Source organism: Chelmon rostratus, chromosome 15, assembly GCF_017976325.1.
Source record: "Chelmon rostratus isolate fCheRos1 chromosome 15, fCheRos1.pri, whole genome shotgun sequence".
NCBI lineage: Eukaryota > Metazoa > Chordata > Actinopteri > Chaetodontiformes > Chaetodontidae > Chelmon > Chelmon rostratus.
In genome coordinates this window covers 15256874-15277338 of record NC_055672.1, presented here as the reverse complement: position 1 = coordinate 15277338, position 20465 = coordinate 15256874, and the positions used below count along the sequence as shown (strand labels likewise).

General features: G+C 43.4%; 4 protein-coding genes across 5 annotated transcripts; 3 read left to right on the top strand and 1 right to left on the bottom strand.

The window, feature by feature from the left end:
- Positions 1–38: 38 nt before the first annotated feature.
- On the top strand, positions 39–3824 carry fcf1 (FCF1 rRNA-processing protein). Its single transcript, XM_041954037.1, has 8 exons — positions 39–114; positions 754–818; positions 995–1066; positions 1153–1301; positions 1426–1498; positions 1621–1708; positions 3336–3430; positions 3579–3824. Exons 1-8 carry the CDS (start codon positions 112–114, stop codon positions 3625–3627), a joined length of 594 nt encoding a protein of 197 aa, XP_041809971.1. The 5' UTR covers positions 39–111; the 3' UTR covers positions 3628–3824.
- Positions 3825–5120: 1296 nt separating this feature from the next.
- vash1 (vasohibin 1) lies at positions 5121–8482 on the top strand. Its single transcript, XM_041954384.1, has 7 exons — positions 5121–5342; positions 5807–5895; positions 6273–6329; positions 6684–6758; positions 7021–7402; positions 8016–8125; positions 8347–8482. The coding sequence occupies exons 1-7, from the start codon at positions 5121–5123 to the stop codon at positions 8417–8419; spliced, it is 1008 nt and encodes a 335-aa protein (XP_041810318.1). The 3' UTR covers positions 8420–8482.
- Positions 8483–11229: 2747 nt separating this feature from the next.
- angel1 (angel homolog 1 (Drosophila)) lies at positions 11230–15677 on the bottom strand. Of its 2 annotated transcripts, none has more exons than XM_041954161.1 (10): positions 15605–15677; positions 14034–14927; positions 13693–13928; positions 13531–13600; positions 12996–13438; positions 12693–12834; positions 12389–12499; positions 12231–12264; positions 11926–12089; positions 11230–11838 (listed from the first exon to the last, which is right to left on the bottom strand). In XM_041954161.1, the coding sequence occupies exons 1-10, from the start codon at positions 15669–15671 to the stop codon at positions 11678–11680; spliced, it is 2322 nt and encodes a 773-aa protein (XP_041810095.1). In that variant the 5' UTR covers positions 15672–15677; the 3' UTR covers positions 11230–11677. The 2 variants fall into 2 exon arrangements, with proteins under 2 accessions (XP_041810095.1, XP_041810096.1); XM_041954162.1 differs by having other exon boundaries at positions 13693–13925.
- Positions 15678–16219: 542 nt separating this feature from the next.
- Positions 16220–20036, top strand: LOC121618550 (leucine-rich repeat-containing protein 74A). Its single transcript, XM_041954052.1, has 13 exons — positions 16220–16328; positions 16461–16636; positions 16715–16822; positions 16931–17024; positions 17211–17260; positions 17379–17460; positions 17591–17676; positions 17750–17944; positions 18026–18121; positions 18229–18372; positions 18609–18713; positions 18988–19073; positions 19421–20036. The coding sequence occupies exons 1-13, from the start codon at positions 16220–16222 to the stop codon at positions 20034–20036; spliced, it is 1947 nt and encodes a 648-aa protein (XP_041809986.1).
- The last annotated feature ends 429 nt before the right edge of the window (positions 20037–20465 follow it).

Sequence of the window (20465 nt, the reverse complement as noted above, 5' to 3'; positions counted from 1 at the left end):
GCAGAAAAAGTGTCCATTCTTGATTACGTCACTTGTAATCGCATCGATACACGAGGGCAAGGGGAGAAAGTACCACACAGCTAATGAGATCTGTTTTCTCCAATTTTAAACATGGTATGTAATCTCTAGTTGTGTCACAGGTACACCACGGCCTACTTAATAAGTGTTGTCCCGTAAAGAATGCAGTTTTGTGTAGTATTAATGTGGCGTTGAAGTTTTTTGGCCGGCAAGCCGCTGAGCTAGCTACATTAGCTACCCGAGCGTCTAAACGTTAACTAAACTAACATAGCTAAGTTTCACGTAAAGCTAACGTTACTGATTGGAATATTGAATCTACATATATAGTCAATTTACATCACCCTAAGGATCTTTGTCACGACATGTATGCAAATGTAGCGTAAATTATGTTTTCAGTGTTTAGCTAATTCATTCAGTGTTTGTTTTGTAAGTGACGTTACTGTAGCTATACAAGTCAACTTCCTCTCTAAAGAACAGCTTCAGTAATGACGGTAAAGTACAGTTTTGTTTTGCGGTGATGAAGCTTTAAACTGTGAGAAACGGTAGTTGACAGTTTATTCAATAGAGACCTTTTGTTGTGAGATGGACTGCAATTTCCCAGCTTGGGATAAATAAAGTATATCTATCTATCTATCATTAACACAACCTCTGTTCCTGCTGCAAAACATTAGATCATGGAGGTTGTGATATATTTGTTGTAATCAATTTCTGTGTGTTGTGACTTGTTTAATCTAGGGGAAGCAGAAAACAAAGAAGTTTGCGGCGATGAAGAGAATGATTAATCTGAAAGATCAAAGAATGTGAGTTTTAATAATTGCTGTCTGTTTTCTTGCAACTGTTACCATCTCATACATAAGCTTTGTCCAGCATAGTAATCCAGTTAACAGTTACAAAATTCATAATACAAAGCATTTAATAGTTATGTGAGGAACTTAAAGTTATGTGCAAGCACTCTAACTATTGCCTTGTTTCATAGAAAAGAGAAAGACCGTGCTAAAGCAAAAGAGAAAAAGAAGAAAGATCCATCTGAGCTTAAGGAGAGAGAAGTGTAAGTTGGCCACACAAAAGCTTGAATTGGATGATAACTTGTGGTGGATGGCTTCTTAACGTGATTTCTTTTACCTTTTTGTGCAGACCAAAGCACCCATCATGCATGTTCTTCCAGTACAACACTCAGCTTGGTCCACCATACCACATTCTAGTCGACACCAATTTCATCAACTTCTCCATCAAGGCCAAACTGGACATTGTTCAGTCTATGATGGACTGCCTGTATGCAAAATGTAAGTACTATTGCCAAGTGGTAACTATTAATTGCAATAATAACCTTTTTTCAGTCTAATAATTATATGTAACGTTATAGAATGAACATAGAATTTTTTTTTTCTGTAATTTTGTGCAATCCAGGTATCCCACATATCACTGACTGCGTGATGGCTGAGATTGAAAAGCTTGGAATGAAGTACAGAGTTGCACTCAGGTACAATCTGCTAAATATCAAATGGCATTGGGGTCATGAGAATATTTTGTTTCTTTATAAATTTTATTGTGTTTTGTTTTTTGAATATATAATTACATTATTTTCATGTTTTGTCTTTGCAGGATAGCCAAGGATCCGAGGTTTGAGCGCCTGCCATGCACACACAAGGGAACGTATGCCGATGACTGTTTAGTCCAAAGGGTAACGCAGGTAATATGCTTAATGTACAGCTGTAGCTACACGTACATCTAATAGAATGTCAGTGTTCACTTCATTATGAACTCCACAATATGCTGAGTAATAGCCTTAAAAATAAAAAAGCACAGATGTAATTGGTTACGTTTGATATGGCTGTGCATGCTAGTTTTGCTTAATATATATATATGCGATCTGTCCTTTTCGTGCTATGGCAAGTCAAAATGTCTGACATTAAAAAGGTCTATAACATGCATGTGTGGTGTGCAAAGTAAAAAAATCAAAGCACACTGGCACATAAGTAAGAGGTGAATTACACAGAAGTTTTTCATATTAAAGTTCAAAATGCTGAAATATTACAATACAAATAGCGTAATTACAGATGATACTGACAACTACTGTATGAAACCACATAATGTCCATTCTATTTGCATTGCTAGGTCTAGAGAGCCATTAAATGTACAGCGTGTGTCGGATTACAGGCCTGCATTGTAAAAACTGTCCATTCATCAATATGGTTATTCATACATATCTTCTGAATGAGGCATACATATTTTCATATATGCATTACTAGTTGTCCATCTTCTCGGATGACCAGATGGTGGTCCCAGTTGTATAGTGATTTATGAACATTTTAGGATGTAGTAATACATACAGAAATGTGTCCAGGAACATGCATAAAATTATAAATCGTATGCAGAGAGTGCATCACATGTCCAAGTACTTCATGATTTGTTTTTATAGACTGACCCTTTAGCACAGGTGATTTGGTCTCTTAAAACTGATCAAATTGTCAGTCTTCTGCTCTCACTGTGCATGGAGGTCCACAACTTTGCAGCACGCTAGAGTATCAAAGGGCTTTTTCACACCTGAAGTTTCTTTGCTGTGGTCTGATTCAGTTAATGAGTTGCTGAGCTTTGAGTGTTTTCCCCTTGGTGAGGTTTCTGTTCAGACAGAGAAAAATCCAAGTGAGCCACAATGCAGCAAACCACATGAGAACATTCACTCATTGGTCAGATGTGTCTGGGGTGTGAGCAAGATCATTAACACAAGAGAAAGGTCCTGAAAGAGGTCCACTGGCCAAATACAACGTACTACATTGAACTGGTCCAGGTCTAACCTTGCTTGTGGGTAGCAACTGTTAAATTCATACATATGAACCGTTCCAGAGTTAGTTCGGGACAGGACCAAGTCTGGTTGTTGGGTCTGCACCAGGGCTCAATCTACAGCTGCCACACCAGCCCAAACAAACTGCAATAACCAGGCAAACACAAGGTTTCAACTGAACTAAACAGGTTAGGTGTGTAAGCACCATAACACTAGCTGTTTAATTGTCAGATTAATTGTCTCCCATGCTACTGCCTCCCAGTGAAAGTCTTCAAAGGAGTTACAACAAATAATAATATTAAAACCTTGTATGTACTGCTCCAGCAAAGTCATTTGGATTGTAGATAAAAGATGCTTGTCAATATTTGCATTGTCACATATTTGACAAAAGTATGGATGTAACAATATTTGATAAGCTGCTACAGAACTGTACCAGAGCACCCAACTGACAAGAAGTGCTGGTGGCACAAAAGTCATCATTTCATTATAGTGGGTAAATATATGTCATGTAACATGCATAAACATATTTTCACAGCACAAGTGTTACATCCTGGCTACTGTGGACAGAGATCTAAAGAGAAGGGTCAGGAAGATCCCCGGGGTGCCCATCATGTACATCTCAAACCACAGGTAACACTGTTTCAAATTTAGCTTTAAAGATATGGCAGCCCTGTGTGTGTATGCCTTCACTGCATAAAATGTAAAACTTATTACTAATTAACCTGCTTCATCAAACAACACAGTTTATACTGAGTTTTTTTCCCCTCTCCCTCTACAGGTACAATATTGAACGGATGCCTGATGACTATGGTGCCCCAAGGTTTTAATATTTCTACAACTGAGCCAGAACTGTAAATAGACCTGTTTCCCGTTTAATATTGCTTTTCTTTATATACAAACTATTGTGAGGGTTTGAAGTTTGATTTGGTGAGGATGGGGTGTGATTTAACTGCAAAATACTTTTTAAGTTTTGTGGTTCTTACAAAACATTTTGTTACAAGAATAAATTAATTGTTGCAATGCATGTCGTCTTCAAGCTCCAGTTTTTTTTAACACTCCAAATTTTTAGAGGAATGTTTATGAGCAAAGATGCTAACTTACTATAGGAAAAATAACCTAATATTTAGGTTCATATTTTATATAGTAGTTTCTATCTTAATTATACTATTTAAGGGTCTTAAGTTACACTGGAGATATGTTACACTAGTGTAACTAGTAAATGAATGACATGAATCATTAAGTCGACTGTGACATGACCACAGCATGTTGGAATTTATACTGATACTTGGGCATCTCATGTAAATAGGCAAAATTGCAGGATGTCTCTTTTAATTAACCTTTTAATGGTTTTCATGTCATCTTTAAGAAGTGTCAGCGATGTGTTTTCACTGCTTTCACCATGGCACCAAACACTAAACTGTTACATGAGTAAATTGAAAAAAGGAAATGGTGCGTTTTGGCGGATTGACACCTTTCGGGGAGCACCTGAATGCAGCATTTGTCACGGCTGAGATCATCCGCTAAGTGGTGAGCATGCGCAGTAGTCGGAGGTCTGGGAGTGTCTGAGCGGCTCGTGAATCCAGCCCGCAGTCACTGAACCCGGGAGCGTCTGCGAACAATGAACCGGCCGGCTGACTTGGGAGGAAAAGATCTGAAACGGAGATGAAGCGGACGTTTGCGGGCTGTCGACGTGACGGGATCGTCCAGCAGCAGGAGGGATTTTCCGGCTATCTGCGGCGTAAATGACCTCTAACGGTGCAGGGAATTAGTAATTTCTAATACTTTGTTGTCTGCAGAGTCAATCCTCTTACAGACTGTTACATTGGCGGGCTTGTGTTTGCTTGTTGATGAACTTTCACAGCATCGTCATTAGAACAGGCTCCACATCTGAAGTCTGGACCACCTCAGTGTCTTAATTCATTTATTTACATGAATATGTAATCATTGAGTGGCCTGTGGTCAACTAGATTCCCCCCAAAGTGCTGAGCCCCTCCAGCAAAATCCTTCTTTATCGCAAAAAGGAGGATTTTTCTGTACCTTTCTTGTGAAATCATCGGTTCATCTCCAGCTGCTTCAGCTACAGAGGTGAGTTTTTTCATCACAGCAGATCACCTTTAGATTCAACAAAGCGCAGACACTGGCTTTCTTTTTGAGACACTGGTGGCACACGCTGCTGGGTGTCATGCGCTGGCCATCTGTTGTGCGAACCTACTTAAACCTGCAAGCAGATTAAGCAGCGAGAAGGTCCGAGGCGTCAGTCGGGACGTGTTTTGTGCCTGGACTCGGTCGGCTTCCCGGAGGAGGAGGAGGAGGAGGAGGGATGCTGAGGGCCACCGTGGGCTCGGTGCAGGAGAGAGACGAGGAGCAGGAGGATGAAGGTGAAGAAGAGCTGAGGGACGGAGGCGTGCCTTTCTACGTGAACAGAGGAGGCCTCCCGGTGGACGAGGAGACTTGGGAGAGGATGTGGCGCCATGTGGCTCGCATACACCCCAACGGTGAGGCTTTGGGGAAGGAGATCCGGGGTGCCACCGACCTGCCCAAGGTAAAAGTGACGGATGTGCAAAGCTGCAGCTGATCACATGACAGGAGTAACTGGCTGCACATAGTGGAGAAGCAATTTACACCCATGTGTTGTGGGAAAATGTTGAGCTGCAGTGTTACTATGCAGTCCCACATGGCTGATAGAAATACAGACAGCCACGTGCCACTAAATCAACCTCAAACACTCCACTATAAGTGATTATTCATGCTCATTATGGCCCTTTTCCATTGCCATGACAGTAGGAAGACACTGCTTGTTTTGTTCACATTTGAATGCCGCAGATGCTTTAGACAGAAGAATGGCACTTTTCATTCATCTCTCATGGGAGTGGTTGAGGGGCAATTAAGATAACTCTTGCCTTTAGCTGTGCTGGGTGGAGAAGAGCACAGAGGTCACACGGGAGCTGCAGTGCATGCTGGGATTGTGTCAGGGTATTGCAGTTGTTTGGATGCTCTGTCCTGCAGGTTCCAATACCGAGTGTGCCTACATACCAGCCTACCACCACGATCCCCCAGCGCCTGGAAGCCATACAGAAATACATCAGGGAATTGCAGTATCCTTTGAATAAGCTGGTACTAGCACCACAGTGGGCTCAAAGCAGCAGTTTATATAGTCAGAAAGATATGTTTTACCCACTAATTGTACGCAGATGGATGTAAGATGTAAATATGATGCTTACAAACTAGGTTTTGCTAATCCTACTGAACCACTGTTTTGACACACTTGGACAAATGTGGGCCAAACACTAGAAAGTAGGCCACTGTGGATACTATAGTCCAAATTAAGCTTGATTTCCAGTCAGAGCAGAGATTCATCCATAATTAAGCCACAGCCTATGAATATCACAAAGCACTTTAAGTGGCCGTCTCTCCTCCCTGCTGCATGCAGCAGAGTATTCTTCCTTTTTTTCACCTTAACTGTGCCCCACAGGTACAATCACACAGGAACACAGTTTTTTGAAATTAAGAAGAGCCGGCCTCTTACTGCGTAAGCACTTTCTTTGTTTCATCCAAGACTGATCATCAGTGATCGCCTCAGCTCTTCATGGCAGAGGTCACGGGATGTCAGCGTCTGTTGATTTCTTATGCTGCTGATGCGTGTGGATCTGCTGTATCTCTGTCTAGTGTCAAGCAGCGCAGGCCTGGAAAACAGTTTCAAGATCCTCGCTTTATTAGATTCAGTGGCACAAATTTTATTTCCCTGCCTCTCGGAAAATGTTTTTGTTTGACTCCATTAAAATCAATAACGTTGCATTCATGTGATTTGAGGCGCACTCAGTGGTGTTCTGTTGTCTTCTATCGCGGATAAGCAGTAAAAATCTTGTTCAACTGTTCTGCACAGGTTGATGGACATTGCTAAAGAGATGACGAGGGAGGCTCTGCCAATCAAATGCCTGGAGGCGGTGATCCTGGGGATGTATCCTTACAGCCAGGAGGGGGCATGGCCACACCAAGATTCTCAGTGGCCCCACCTGGCCACCCCTATGGAGCATTGCTGGGGGCACCGCTGCTTGCATGACGCTATGTTTTGATATTTTATAATTGTGTTGCTGTATGATTCATTGCCTGTAGAGACTGACAGCTTTTTTTTTTTTACATGTGCACTGACCAGATGTGATTTGTTAATGGGAGAGTCAGAGCCAGAGAGATCAAACTTCCTTGACCCACCTTTTGCACAGTTACCTCACCAACAACATGCCAGGTGTGGAGCGCTTCCCCCTCAGCTTTCAGTCTCAGTTCTCAGGGAACCACTTCCACCACATCGTGCTGGGAGTCCACAGCGGGGGGCGCTTCGGCGCGCTGGGCATCAGCCGGAGGGAGGACCTCATGTTCAAGCCCCTGGAGCTGCGGACGCTGATGGACTTGGTGCAAGAGTTCGAAGCAGCCTACAGGGGCTATTGGCACACCCTGCGCAAGGTCAGGATCGGCCAGTACGTGTCCCACGACCCTCACAGCGTGGAGCAGATAGAGTGGAAGCATTCGGTGCTGGATGTGGACAAGCTGACCAAGGAGGAGCTACGGAAGGAGCTGGAGAGGCACACTCGAGACATGAGGCTGAAGGTACGGCACGGTCCTGGAGTTGTCATAACCACTGTGAATGGCAGTGCAGGAAAATTGCAATGAAAACATAAAGCAGGTGCATGTTTAGCTTTTGCTTTTCATTTCTTGCTGCTTCCAAATAACACAAAAATGGTGCATATTTCAAGTTTTGCTGGCCTGACAACACTTGCAGGACTAGACACATTGAGAAGTATAATTGAACCTGAGGGGAGGTGCTGCCCCTCCTGGCTGATATTAGATTTCTGTCGACGTGCGTCTTCACTCGCAGTGACACCGAGCTGACCTGCTGCTCCGAGGAGTGATTTCTTTCAAACGATGCTCTCTCATCACCCATCATGCTAACATAATGAAGGCAGCCTCGATGTTGAGCTCTGTGCGTCATAAAACTGATGCGACGGCTTGACTCTGCTGTGCGGTGCTCCACGCATGGCCGGCTCAATCCATCAATAGCCGATCTCTTATGGCGAGTGCTCTGCACAATCGCATTAAAAACCACAGAGAGATTTCAGACACTGACTCCGGCCTCTCCCTCTGCAGCGAGGACGCGAGCCTAGTTAACCATACGTGATGTTTCAAAGTGATTGAACTTCTGATGTGTGAATTGTTTTTGCAGATAGGAAAGCCTGCACCGCCCTCTCCCACCAAAGACAGGAGAAACAGCATGGGCTCCCCCCTCAGAGGGCAAAGCAGCCCCGTACGCAGGATCAGCCGTGTTGAGAGACGGTATGATTAATCATGTGCTCCAGATAACTTGGTCCTTCACTGAGAATACATGCGCTAAATCCACAAATGTGAAATGCTTTTAGTCACTGGAAAATATTCAGACTGCAGTTGTCTCATGATCTCAAGGCAAAAGAGAAGTACTTTATCAATTAGTCACAGTTTCCCTCTTGCTTGAATAAAACTCATTGTCTTGTCTCGTATGTGTGTTTGTTTTGTTGCAGTCCCTCCGGAGAGAAGAAGGCTTTGGAGCAAAAACCGTCTGCAGACATGAATGGATACCAGATTCGAGTCTGAAGGACAGTTTTAGCTTGCTTGTAAAGTCACAAGGTACCACATCACTTGTTCATGGGGCCGCCGATTTACTCTTTGTTCTTTGTACACACATTGGCCTGTTCACAGGATGCAGTGTTGAATAGGTCACCAGCAACTTTTCCTCTCAGAGCAAATGCCTCATTCAGCTGTCCTGTGTCTGTGTTATTAGAGGCGTGTCCTGGAGCTGTACTGTAGATAGCAGCCGGTGCTGGCAAAGTTCCCAAATCATGAAAAGGCGTCTAATGTGCAGTACTTTGTAAAGATTTTTAATTAACTGTAGAGTTTTGCTCAACACAATGAGAAATATGACGCTGGTTAAGACCACCACTCAGTGTAAATCTGCTACTGGACATATCATAGGTGTCTGTGGTTGTATTATGTTCAACGAAAGCTCTTAAGGCTCGTCTGCAATCTGTATCGTCGTACTGTAAGTGTGCAAATCCATGTGATGTGTTTTTAAGTCCGCGTAGGCTCTGCTGGGCAGCAACTGCTTGTGTAGTGACTAGATGGCAGACCACTACCCTCGTGCCTTTATGAAAACTCAAAGAGAAGAAAAAAGACTTTTTATATCCAACCCATTATTCTCATCCCATAGCTAAACACGAAGCAGTGTAATCTCTGCTCTTCCAAAATACTGAAAGTGAATGGAATAAATTGCGTGAGACGGTTCTTTGACATCTAGTATCCGGCAGCTAGTATGTTTAGCATGCTATTTACCTTATTGAGATGCAGACTGAGTATGGGATTGAATACACAACATACAGAAGTGCATTTAAGACATGCACAGACATCTGTTGAGTGATAATATGAGAAATGGCTCATGGCAACGCAGCTGACTGACCTTATCTGCATTTACTGTAGATGTAAAGTAATGACAAGTCAGTTTATATGTACTGTATAACTGCTTCATAAATATTTATTATTTGTAGCAACTTTATCCAATATTTCACTTGCCTTAAGTGGTATCCAAGCAACTGATTTCCATTTAAGGTGTGAGAAAGTTTGTTTACAGCACTTTTATCTGCATTTTGTAATTTTTTTTTCTAATCAGAAACTGTCATTTTATACTTCCGTCAGTGTTGGTGATCACCAGTGGACCACTTCATATTTACCACGCACTGTTTTGACTATGTTGCCACAGTCAACATTTTCATGTGTACAGTACTGTAGGTGTTGTCCATTTTTATTTCAGTACTCTGTAACACAATTGTTTTGTACCAAAAGACTGTTGATTTACAAGAACACAATAAAGGCTCGCTCGGATTGTGGCGACACAGTTTTTCTTTCTTACTGAAGTTTGTGATAATAGGGATTTTTACAAATTCACGGTTATGTGTTTAAGTATTGGCTGTACTCAGGCAGTCTATGTCCAAAAAGTCAGTATATATGCTGTAATTAGTTGTCAGGCATTGAATGGGGCCAGATTTCTGTCAACCGAGAGTTCAAACTGATCACAGGGTGTCCTCAGCTGAAGGGCAGATTTTGGCACCAAGGCAAACGATGACGAGAGCAGACTGGGGAGATCTCTTAGCACCAGCCGTTACACAAAAGAAACCTAACGCCAACAGCTCCTTAAAAGGAAAGAAAAAGCCTCTGTGTGCAGCTAAACTGAATTAAAACACTCAGTCAGACCATGTGGGACAGTTTTGACATGTTCACCCTCCAGATCTCACATCTATCAAACCCTCACAGCAGCTGCAATGGAAAAACTGTGTCGAGAAACGTAAGCCTGACTTTGTTTGTCATTATTATTCCATTCGTCATGCTGTTTAGATGCTGCTTGCTACAGTCATTTCAATAATAGCTGTAGTATGCCAGCAGCATGTGTTCACATGATCAGGGATCCTGCTGTTTAATGGATCCCCAAGTGGATGGATGCCAGTCCACCTCGCATCTCAGCCATCTGCTAATACGGCTTAATGGCTGCTGCATTCAATGAAAACCAGTCAGCGAGGAGCCACTTTCACCGATCGGCCAGTAAAGTACCTCTGAAAGTCACGTTACAACTGCGCTGCTGTAAATCCACACCTGTGAGAGAGAGTGGCGAGATTTGAAGCGAGCTCCTTGAAACAAGGGTTAACGTTGTGGCAGCTGCCTTGGTGAATTCTGAAGAGATAGAAGTGATGATAAACAAATGCCCCTCCTCCCTTCTAGTGCATTCCAGATGTCAAACACCTTGTCCACCAGTGTTTGTAAGAGAGTAACAGATGGCATAATGGCCTATTTGAGGGGTAAAAACCTACTGACCTACTTTGTTTACTTACATGAGTAAAGACATGCAATCTGTTCAATGCAGTAAGGTTTACAACTGATGACTGTATTATTTGGCAAACATTTACAAAGCAAACTGACGACAGTGTGCGATTAGCAAGTGGAAGACTGATGGGAATCACCTTTGCAGACGTCCTACAGCACACACACCACACAAAGGTCTCTCACTGAGCTCCATCACGCATGAACACTCAACCATCTACATGAATTATTCATCCATGCATCAACCAGACACACCCGCATACACACAGACATCTTGGCCCTGACAAACAGAGTGCCTCAGTGTGTTGGGATGAGGAGGGGCAGGGCCAGCATTCAGGTCACAAGCTCAGTGCTTGACCGGGCCGGATACACAGGGAGCCAGACACCAACTGGAGGATTTAGTGCAGGTGGATATGACTCCAGGAAGCAAACTCTGAAGCCTGCAGGCAGAATTTGAGCTTTCTGTAACATGCTAAAGAGCAGAAATCACAAAGGAGTCAGAAATTAATGGAAAATATTTATTTTTATTTTTCCCCATCTGAAAAAATAGAATTGACTCCTAATCAGTTTGAACATTAAGTTTAAAATAAATTAAAATGTACTGGAACAGTTGTCAACAGCAAAATGAAGTATTATCACACCAGTAAGAGCTGAAGCAATCACTGCCTTCGTTTTTTAAATTAACTATTACAGCATCATCATTAATAAGATTTGTCATATCTCAGTCGTAGCTCAGCTTATTAATCTAATGAAAACCACATGAAACAAGACTGAATATTGGCATCCATTATTTTTCCTGGCTCTTTGAACAAAAAATATTTACTTCTATTCAATTAGAAAAATATGTGATGCCAGGAGTGAACCACAAGAAATGGCATTCATACTAACAAAAACAAGAAGAAACAAAAATAAATGTGTGCAGAGCAGGACCTGAATCATTTGAAGGGAAATATGCTTATCCTCAGACATCTCTTTCAGTTGACCCAGTCACGCAGCATTCAGGTCCAGCTGGAATCTGGCCAGAAGACTGAGATGGTCTGAGGGGAATATGTGATTGGGAAGGCCATTCATTGACCACAAGACATCCTCAGACAGGAGGGAGAGAGAACCAATCAGCTTCAGACCCTCACCCATGAAGTCAGCACCAGCTGAGAAGAAAAAAAGAAAAAAAAAGTTACACAGTAACAAAGTTCTACAGTAGCTGCAACACTGTTCTTCGTGTCATGTCCTCATACCCTTTTGATTGGCAGTTAGGATGCGTCTTGGGGTGTAGAACATGTAGTCGACAGTAGCTCCCACCTCAGAGTGCAGGGTCGTGACTTCTGGACTGCCGGAGCCTGGAAGAATGTGTTTGTAGACCGACTCCAGATCTAACTGATGTCTGATAGTTTGTCTGAACCTGTGACACAATATTTATGACTCAAATCACATCTCAATTCCACTTAACTGAGCCTTTACACCCCCTTTTTACATCTTGTTCTTTTGCACATCGCACTTTATGTGTGATGGTGACATGCACATAAGATGATGATGTACTGACCTTTTATCATAGGGCTGATTTCCCCTTGAAGGATCTGTGCACAAAAAGAAAGAAGATTCAGGCATTCAAACCAATACGGTAAAAAAAAAAAAATCAGGTTATGCAAACGGTTCAACCACTGTAAGTGATGCTATGGTTTCTGTATTGCAAGACTCTACCTGGTGTGTTGTCAGTCACGCCTGGGATCAGCTCCAAGTCCAGAGGATGGACGCATGCAGCTGGACAGAAGCGCAGCTGCAGCAGGAAGTCATGACTGTACTGACATTTCCCTACACAAGAAGAACAAATATAGAATAGGAAGTGATAGAATAAATGAAACACAAAAGACAGACACCCCCTGGTGTTAAAATGTGATCTGTATCCGGACACTTTGTGTACACGGGTGTGAAACTCACTCAAAATTACAAAAAAACAAAAAACAAAACAGTAGGTACAAAGCATGCTACGACTTTAAACACTGACCTGGTTTCTGACTCTGGCTCTTAAATATCTCCTTGACAGTCGTGTACTGGCAGGTGTCAGTGATTCCCAGACAGCTGGGCCACAAGGGGGCAAACAGTCTGTGACAATAGACTTTGTGTGACAGGTCTTCTTGACCTGATATCTGTTGGATATGGTGAAAACATACATGGTTACAGAGGCAATCATTTCAAGAATTGTAGCAGCAAGCCTGAAACAAAGCGTCTCAACAGTCATGTGGGAGAGGCTAGATATTTTCCAAGCATTGATTATACTCAGTTGGTCTTTGCAGTGCTTTAGTCTCACCATCCACGCTGGTAGTCCCTCAAAAAAGAGCTCACCGGTGGTAATCAGCTGGTACAGAGGCATTTTGGGGACAGAGTTGAAGTCCCCACACAATATGAGGTTACAGTGTTCGCCTTTGGCCTTACAGGACTTGACCACGCTGTCGATTTCTGCCAGCATTATGGCTAGCTGAGCCAGCTTCACGTCACCTCTCCTTGGGTTGAAGAGGAGATGGGTATTGGCCACACAAAGGGGTGGGCCCTTCGCCTTGACCTCTGACCCACGTGTAACCACTGGCTGAAGCAACAAAACAATGCCCACGTTGTGCCGGTCGAGCAGCTCCGTCTCAGGCCTAAAGAACTCCAGCAGGGTGACTGATAGCTTAGAGAAGCAACTGCTACGATAGCAAGTAGCACAGCCATCTGTCTTGGTCCCTGTACGCCGCTTGTAAACACAGGTGTAGCCTGGAGCGACAACATGAAGACAATATCTATAATGTCTTTGTCATAATATCCTTCAACAAGACTGCTCCACTATATTGTCTCAGATGACCTACCCATCTGAGACAGGACTGGATACAGGTGTTCATGGTAGTGGTTCTCCTGAACCTCTTGGAGACACAGAATCTACACAGAAGACATAAAGAACTCATTAGTGGACACCTCAAATTAGATATAAAATGCAGCTTGTTTACGAAAAAAATGTGCAATTGACTCACATCTGGTGTCCATTTCATGATTTCCTCCAGCAGTAGGCTGCAGCGGTAGCTCCAGTCCAGCACCTCCAGGGGGCAGTGTGTGTACAGCTCCTGGTTGGCCTCTAGTAAGTCCTGTGCAAGGATGTTATAGGACATAACGGTGAACTCCATCGAGGATTTTGTGAAAGGTAATAGCATCAGGGCAGGCTCAGCTGCAGAGGCACTCTCATCCATTGCCTCCCACACCCTCCACACTACTGGGTGGAAAACAAACACATGCATATGAGTCTGTGCGACAGCTGGACATTAAACTGCTGGTTAGTCAATGGAAATATTATGATCGAGAAGTTTCAGATCCTCACCTTCAAATGGCACTGTTGGCTCTGTTGGTGGGTAATAGCTCACTGTTGGAAATTGCCAGAGTGGGCACCGCACTTCTTCTGCCAGGCCTGGTCCTGCAGGAAAATGCCAGCCAGTTTGTGTATCACTGAGTTTAGGGTGGGTACGAGTGTCAGAGAGAAGGGAGGCAAATATTAGTGTAGAGCTTTCTCCACCCTGCATGTCAGTAGAAGTGGGAAGTACATATTCATCCCAGCACTCCGATATTTCAGCTGGAGTTTTAGCTGAAGTCACTGACTCTTCCACCTTCAGTATCTGTATTTGTTCCTGTACTGGACTGGTGGTTTCTCGGATTCTGGGCTCAGCTGGAGTTACTTTCTCTTCCAAGGTTGGCATCTCTGCTTTTTTCTCCACTGGATAGCTGGTACTCTCGTCTGTTTGCAGGCATTTTAATTGTGCCAAAAGTTCTTGCTCTGGATTAATGTCCTCAGTTGGAAAAATACACCCATCCTCTGTGTTTTCCTTCATATGGGACACCTCATGGTGAACTGTTATTTCTCCGTCCTGTTGCCTCGGAGCGTCTACTTTGTTTTGTTGTGGTCCACTTCTGGCATCTGCTACTTTATCATCCACAGCGGGTTGTACCTCACTCCTCTTTAAAGTGGCGTCATTCTTTCTTTCGTCATGCAGGACAGCCATCAGCTGTTCTTTGTCCGAGTCATGTCTCCTGTTGTCTTCCTTTTCTGGGCTTGGTTCTGTCATCCTTTCTTTCGTTTCTCCCTCCGTCCCACTGCTTGAGCTGAGACACTGGTCCAGCAGGGATGTCTGAGACTGGGTGAACCTTGTTGTGACAGCACCACCATCCCACACTGTCCTGCCATTAACCGCTACAGGTGGGAGACCCTTCTTTGAAGCCTCTGTAAAACAAGATAAGTCAGAAAACAGTGAAGGTCTCACACTAAACGGAAACTTACTGAGCTATTTAGCTTGTGTCACAGGTTTTGCCAAAATAATGACATCCAGGGTAAATGCCAAATATAAACCTTGCCTTACTGAACAAATTATTCTTTTTTAATGAAAAAGAAATAATGTATAAAGAACCCAGGTGAAAAACTAGCAGCACATATAAGTAAAACAAATAAGTGTAAAGAATATGTCCTTTTACTGAACATAAATTATACAACAAAAACAAAAACAGTCACGTGGTGACGTCACGAGGGACGCCGAAAAAGTGCAGGCTAACACAAACAGACGCAACCTAACGCGTTTCCACGAGCCAAGTTCACAACACTGTTAGCTAACGTGCAACAGCATGACGTGCCACACGTATTTCTTTTGACAAGAGGCGATTTTATCTCACTCTGAAGAACCGCTGGAAACGTGTCACACCGAGCCTGACATTTAGTGCAACTTCAAATCCAAACGCAGGCGCCACAAATATCTACACAAACTGCGCAGTCAGCACCCACCTAACTTTAACGTTAGCAACCATTAGCTCCTGACAGCTACTGAAGCAAAACGCACGCACAGTTTTGATTTAACCACAAGCTGCTCACCCAAGACTTTTACACAAGGTCAGCTTTGCAAGACTTACCTGAGAGTCGACTGGTTAGGTACCGGGATAGCGGGTAGAGCATGTGAAATAACAGACTGCCAATCATGTTTCTGTGCTGTGGTTAGCGCATGCGCGTTCTGCGGCAGAGGGGTCATGTAGTGGGTGTGTCCTGCAGGGCTGCAGATAGACCTGTGTGGTGCTGTGAGATGAGAGAGGTCAAGTCAAATGTCACTGGGTCACTGGTGTGGTTTCCTCACGGATGTCTTTTTTTAATTTTTATTTTAAATTGTTTGTTTAATTGTTAACTCCCAACAAATGCATAAAAAGATAATATGAATTGGACAACATCCTATAAAATGCTATTTTACTTCATATCATTTCACATCCTGCATCATGCTTTACATACAGTTTTGCTTGGAGCTGCAAAAAACACATGATTGTAACCACACTGAGGCATAAATTGTTAATGCCACTACATGACACGTTACCTGAGGGGTAGAATTACAGGCTGACTGTGCACTGGCCTATTTCATTTCACAGGGCGAACCCGTACAGAACACACTGGAATAAATGAACAAATAACCCGAAGACTGTATTTCCATTAAGTGTGGGAAATGGTTTCAGGCAGGGCATAGGTTCTGGCAGCAGACAGCAATGTCAACACTGTCTTTTGAATCCCTCTGCTTGAAAGATGATGATTGTTCATCCCCAACTCAACTCCAGGGCACGGAGGATGAGTTTGACACAGACTTGGAGTCAGATGGTAAGTACATTAAATTCTATTCCTAATTCCCATAAATAATTTAGCTAAATGGCTTGTTTTAACATAGCACTGCTGTGAAAGGGCTCATAAAGAATAGTGGCACTTGTACTATGTGGGCTTACCCATTTCCAGAAAAAGAAGTGAGCAACAAGGAGACGTCTATATCTGAACTGTACCTCCAGGCCTGCAAGCTGGTGGGTGTGGTGCCAGTTTCCTTCTTTATACGAAACCTTGAGTCTACAACCATGACCCTCAGCCACCATGGGCTAGGACCTTTGGGGTGCAAGGCACTCGCTGTTGCTTTAGTGGTAAGTTTAAAATGCAAGTGTGTTATTGAATGTCACTTTTTTTAAATAGACAATTTCTGACAAGCTCTTTGTATTAAGTCGGATATGCATATCAACACTCTGGAACTGGCGGACAATCACATTCAGGCTGAGGGAGCCAAATACCTTGTGGAGATGTTAAGAGCTAATTTCACCATTCAGCACCTGGTATGTCAGAATGCAAACCTACCACTAGAGGGCACAAGCGGCCTTCAGGTGACATTTTACTTGTCTTTTACTGTGAGCTCACTGTACCAGCATCTGTTTTGCTTTCAGGATTTGTCCAACAACTGTCTGCAGTCTGCAGGAGCTGAGTGTGTGGCTAAAATCTTGTTGGACAACATTTCATTAAAATCTATGAAACTCTCAGGTATTGTGCACACTAGCAGCATTGAACTGTTGGGTGATGTACTGAAACCAGGCTAGACACAGTCATAGATACAGCTCATGCTGCTCGTCAGGGCCGAGCCTGTGCTTAAGAGCAGTGAATCTAACAGCAACAGTTAAACAGATGATTATTTTGTGTATTTAAAGATGTAATAAATTGTCCCAACAGGAAATGGATTTACTGATGATGATGCTAAACACTTTGCAGATGCCTTGACTGTAAGTGAATTAATGCTCAGTTGTCCAAACACATTTTAGTTGTGCTTTCTTATTAAATAATGATACGTTATTTGGTTACATTTGCCATTATTATGTTGCTAATATTTTTTACATTCAGACCAATTCCAGAATAAAGGAACTAGACCTGAGCCATAATAGGTTTTGTGGAAAAGGAGGGGAACATCTGGGACAAATGCTGGGTACGGTAAAAATTCACTCAGCTAATATCTTTGTAGATGTGACCAAATGCATTGTTTCACTCTATGAACCAAGAAAAAGTGGACACAGGATCCAGGCACTGTTTTCTGACTTTAGCTTCCGTTTCTGCAGCAAACAATGAGGGTCTTGAATTGCTGGATCTTAGCTGGAATCATCTTAGAATGAAAGGGGCTGTGGCTTTTTGCGCTGGACTCAAGGTATGTGCTGTACCAGGACTTTGTTTTGTCACTGACTTGGTGTACACCGTCTAATCACCTTCTCCATATGAAGGTGAATATGATGTTAAAACACCTCGACTTATCATGGAACGGTTTCGGGAATGAGGGCGCCCTGGCCATGGGAGAGGCCCTAAAATTCAACAACACTCTGGTGCACCTCAACCTCAACAACAACCGCCTCACCAATGAGGGTGTCGCCATGCTGTGCAGGGGTCTTGAATTCAACGACACACTCAGAGTCCTACTGGTAGGTTGTGGAGGTAGTGTTACACTTGCATGCATTATCAGCATGGCTACAGATACATTTTGTTCTCTTCCTTTCCTGTAGCTGGCATACAACTCTTTAACAGTAGAGGGTGCACTGGCCCTGGTTAATGTGGTGAAGAACACGCCTAAAACTGCGCTGGAGGAGATCAACATAAGCGTGAGTCACTGTTGCACCATCTCATATCTTGATCTGGTTCTGGTCCCAGTTCAAACAAATCATACCTGTCACAATTAATTTTTTTCTCGTGCCTTTTTACCGAGTAGAATGTGCTGGTAAACGAGAACTTTGTGCACCTGCTGGAGGTGACATGTCAGGAGCATCCTGGTCTGGATGTGCTGTATGGAGGGGTGGGAGGCTTCATCGCCAAGAAGCCTCCAAAACGTGTTGATCCAATGAAAGTCATCCAGGTCTGTTTGGTCACCTAATGAGAATAAGGTCCTAAAAAGTCCTACAAATCTGAAATGAATGGTTACACTCCATCATTTTATATGAAAATCTAAACTCATGTTGATGTATAGTGTCTAATACATATTTTAATCATGCATTAATTTGGAAAACCTGTGAAATAACAGCGACTCCTTCCTTGTTTTTTTATGTATGAATTTCCTAACTCACAAAATATCTTCTCCCAATGTTTTTGCAGGATTATTTGGATCAACGCAAGCTACGCCTGTGGGATTTCTTTCGGAACATTGACAAAGACGGCACCATGCGAGTCCCTGTTTCTGACTTCAGGAAGGCGGTGCAGGTTTCCAAATTGACTAATATATTGATCTGTGCAGAGTCAGTGACATTTGCAGGGAGTAGTGCACAGATGAAGTTCCCTGACCTTGAAATCATCCTCTGAAATGATGAGCTCTCACCTTGACCTTTTCACAAATCTTTGCTGATGCTGATCATTGACCAACAAACAGCACTCAGAGAATCAGTTAAAGTATACTGTAAGGAGTACAGAAAGAAGAAATGTTGTAACTGACTGACATTTTTCTTTTGCTTCCTTCTGTTCTGTGAAACCATGACAGCAATCAAGCATTCCTTTGAACCGATACCAGATTGAGGAGCTGATTCAGAGACTTGATCGTGACAGGACAGGAATGGTAGACTACAGGTGAGCACGTCTCCCACTGTTTGCTCATACTACTGAGCTTTACAGAGCAGGCCTGTGATGTGTTCAGGTTCATTGTTGCAAAACATGTAGTGATGGTGCGGCTGTGAATTTTACAGTCACTTGTTTTACCACAGTTTGAATGATGGCATAGCTGAAGTGTGTTTTAGTTATGAGCTGGGAATATGTCCAGATTTTCATCCTGACTGTCGCTTTCTCAAATGACCTTGTAAAAGAGTGAGGTGTGTGTATGTTATAGAGAGGAGCAGAATAAACAGGCTGCAGTCCTAAAGTTTGGCTCAACAAAGCAGTCCAAGAGGTTTATAGGGGTGTTTGATGTTTCTGTGCAGGGGACTGGCAGATACAAGGAAACAGATGATGAGGGATCACCGCCGCCAACTGAGGAAGGTTGAGTCCCGTCAGAAGAAAGAGAAGCAGAAGAGTGACCGCATCCTCAAGACCTTCCAGAGCGCCGTGGAGGCGGTAACACCGCACAGCTCCTTGGTTATATCTCCAGGAGGTGCCAAAGAGGATTCAAGTGGACCTCAGCACTTCTCTGCCACCCCTCTCAGTTCTTGGCACCACATTGTCATGTCCAACAGCAGTCGCTATTCTGTCACCAACCTGAGCAATGAGCACGTCCACCTGCCCATGTTAGGAGGCACCACGCCTTACCGTCCTACCAGCTCCCCAGCCATGCGCTCCTACTCCCAGCCAAACCTGCTGGATGACTCCCCTCGCTCTGCTCCAGGCAAGTCCATTTCGGCCCAGGGCGTGCACTCCGATCCAGAGATGGGCCACAGCAAGCTGAGCCCGACTGCTACCCACCTGACCAGGTCCAGGCCTGCTCTCAACGCCAAGCAGCCAGAGGTTAAAGCCAAAACCAAGAAAGTAAAGAAAAAGAAAGCCGTGAAACGTGTGGATAAAGGCTCAAAGAACACCACAACAGCACAAACTGCCAATTGATGGCCACACTCTGTACAATACTATGAAATGTTATAATTCTTTTTGCCTGACACTTTTGGTTACTGTGTTGAACACAATTAATAAATAAAGATAGATCTCAATTATTCATCTTGCCTCTAATCTCTAAAAATAACAAATGTGTACAGCGTATTCAACTTTCATGTCTCAGTCAACATCTCATTCAGTTTGCTGCTGAATGCGACGGACCATCTGGGGAAACAAAGCATTTGTTAACACTTGGGAACTCTGTCAGATGGTGGACCCACCCATCAGTTATTCTTTGAATTCGGATGCATTCCCAAACATTGACGCATCACATCAAACAAACATTGGAGTAGTTAGTTTCTGTTTGCTGTGTTATATCCTGGCATGTGGCTTTGCAAAGCACGCTGTGAACTAGGACAGGTGCAACCCGCAAGATGTTGAAAC

Coding starts and splice junctions, on each gene's coding strand:
- fcf1 (XM_041954037.1), top strand. Junction 1,709..3,335: donor TAGTCCAAAGGGTAACGCAG/GTAATATGCTTA, acceptor ATATTTTCACAG/CACAAGTGTTACATCCTGGC. Junction 3,431..3,578: donor ATGTACATCTCAAACCACAG/GTAACACTGTTT, acceptor CTCCCTCTACAG/GTACAATATTGAACGGATGC.
- LOC121618550 (XM_041954052.1), top strand. CDS start 16,220: ATGTCAACACTGTCTTTTGAATCCCTCTGCTTGAAAGATGATGATTGT. Junction 16,329..16,460: donor CACAGACTTGGAGTCAGATG/GTAAGTACATTA, acceptor ACCCATTTCCAG/AAAAAGAAGTGAGCAACAAG. Junction 19,074..19,420: donor ACAGGAATGGTAGACTACAG/GTGAGCACGTCT, acceptor GTTTCTGTGCAG/GGGACTGGCAGATACAAGGA.
- vash1 (XM_041954384.1), top strand. CDS start 5,121: ATGCTGAGGGCCACCGTGGGCTCGGTGCAGGAGAGAGACGAGGAGCAG. Junction 5,343..5,806: donor GTGCCACCGACCTGCCCAAG/GTAAAAGTGACG, acceptor TCTGTCCTGCAG/GTTCCAATACCGAGTGTGCC. Junction 8,126..8,346: donor ATCAGCCGTGTTGAGAGACG/GTATGATTAATC, acceptor GTTTTGTTGCAG/TCCCTCCGGAGAGAAGAAGG.
- angel1 (XM_041954161.1), bottom strand. CDS start 15,671: ATGATTGGCAGTCTGTTATTTCACATGCTCTACCCGCTATCCCGGTAC. Junction 13,929..14,033: donor GCCAACAGTGCCATTTGAAG/GTGAGGATCTGA, acceptor TTTTCCACCCAG/TAGTGTGGAGGGTGTGGGAG. Junction 12,835..12,995: donor AGGGACTACCAGCGTGGATG/GTGAGACTAAAG, acceptor CATATCCAACAG/ATATCAGGTCAAGAAGACCT.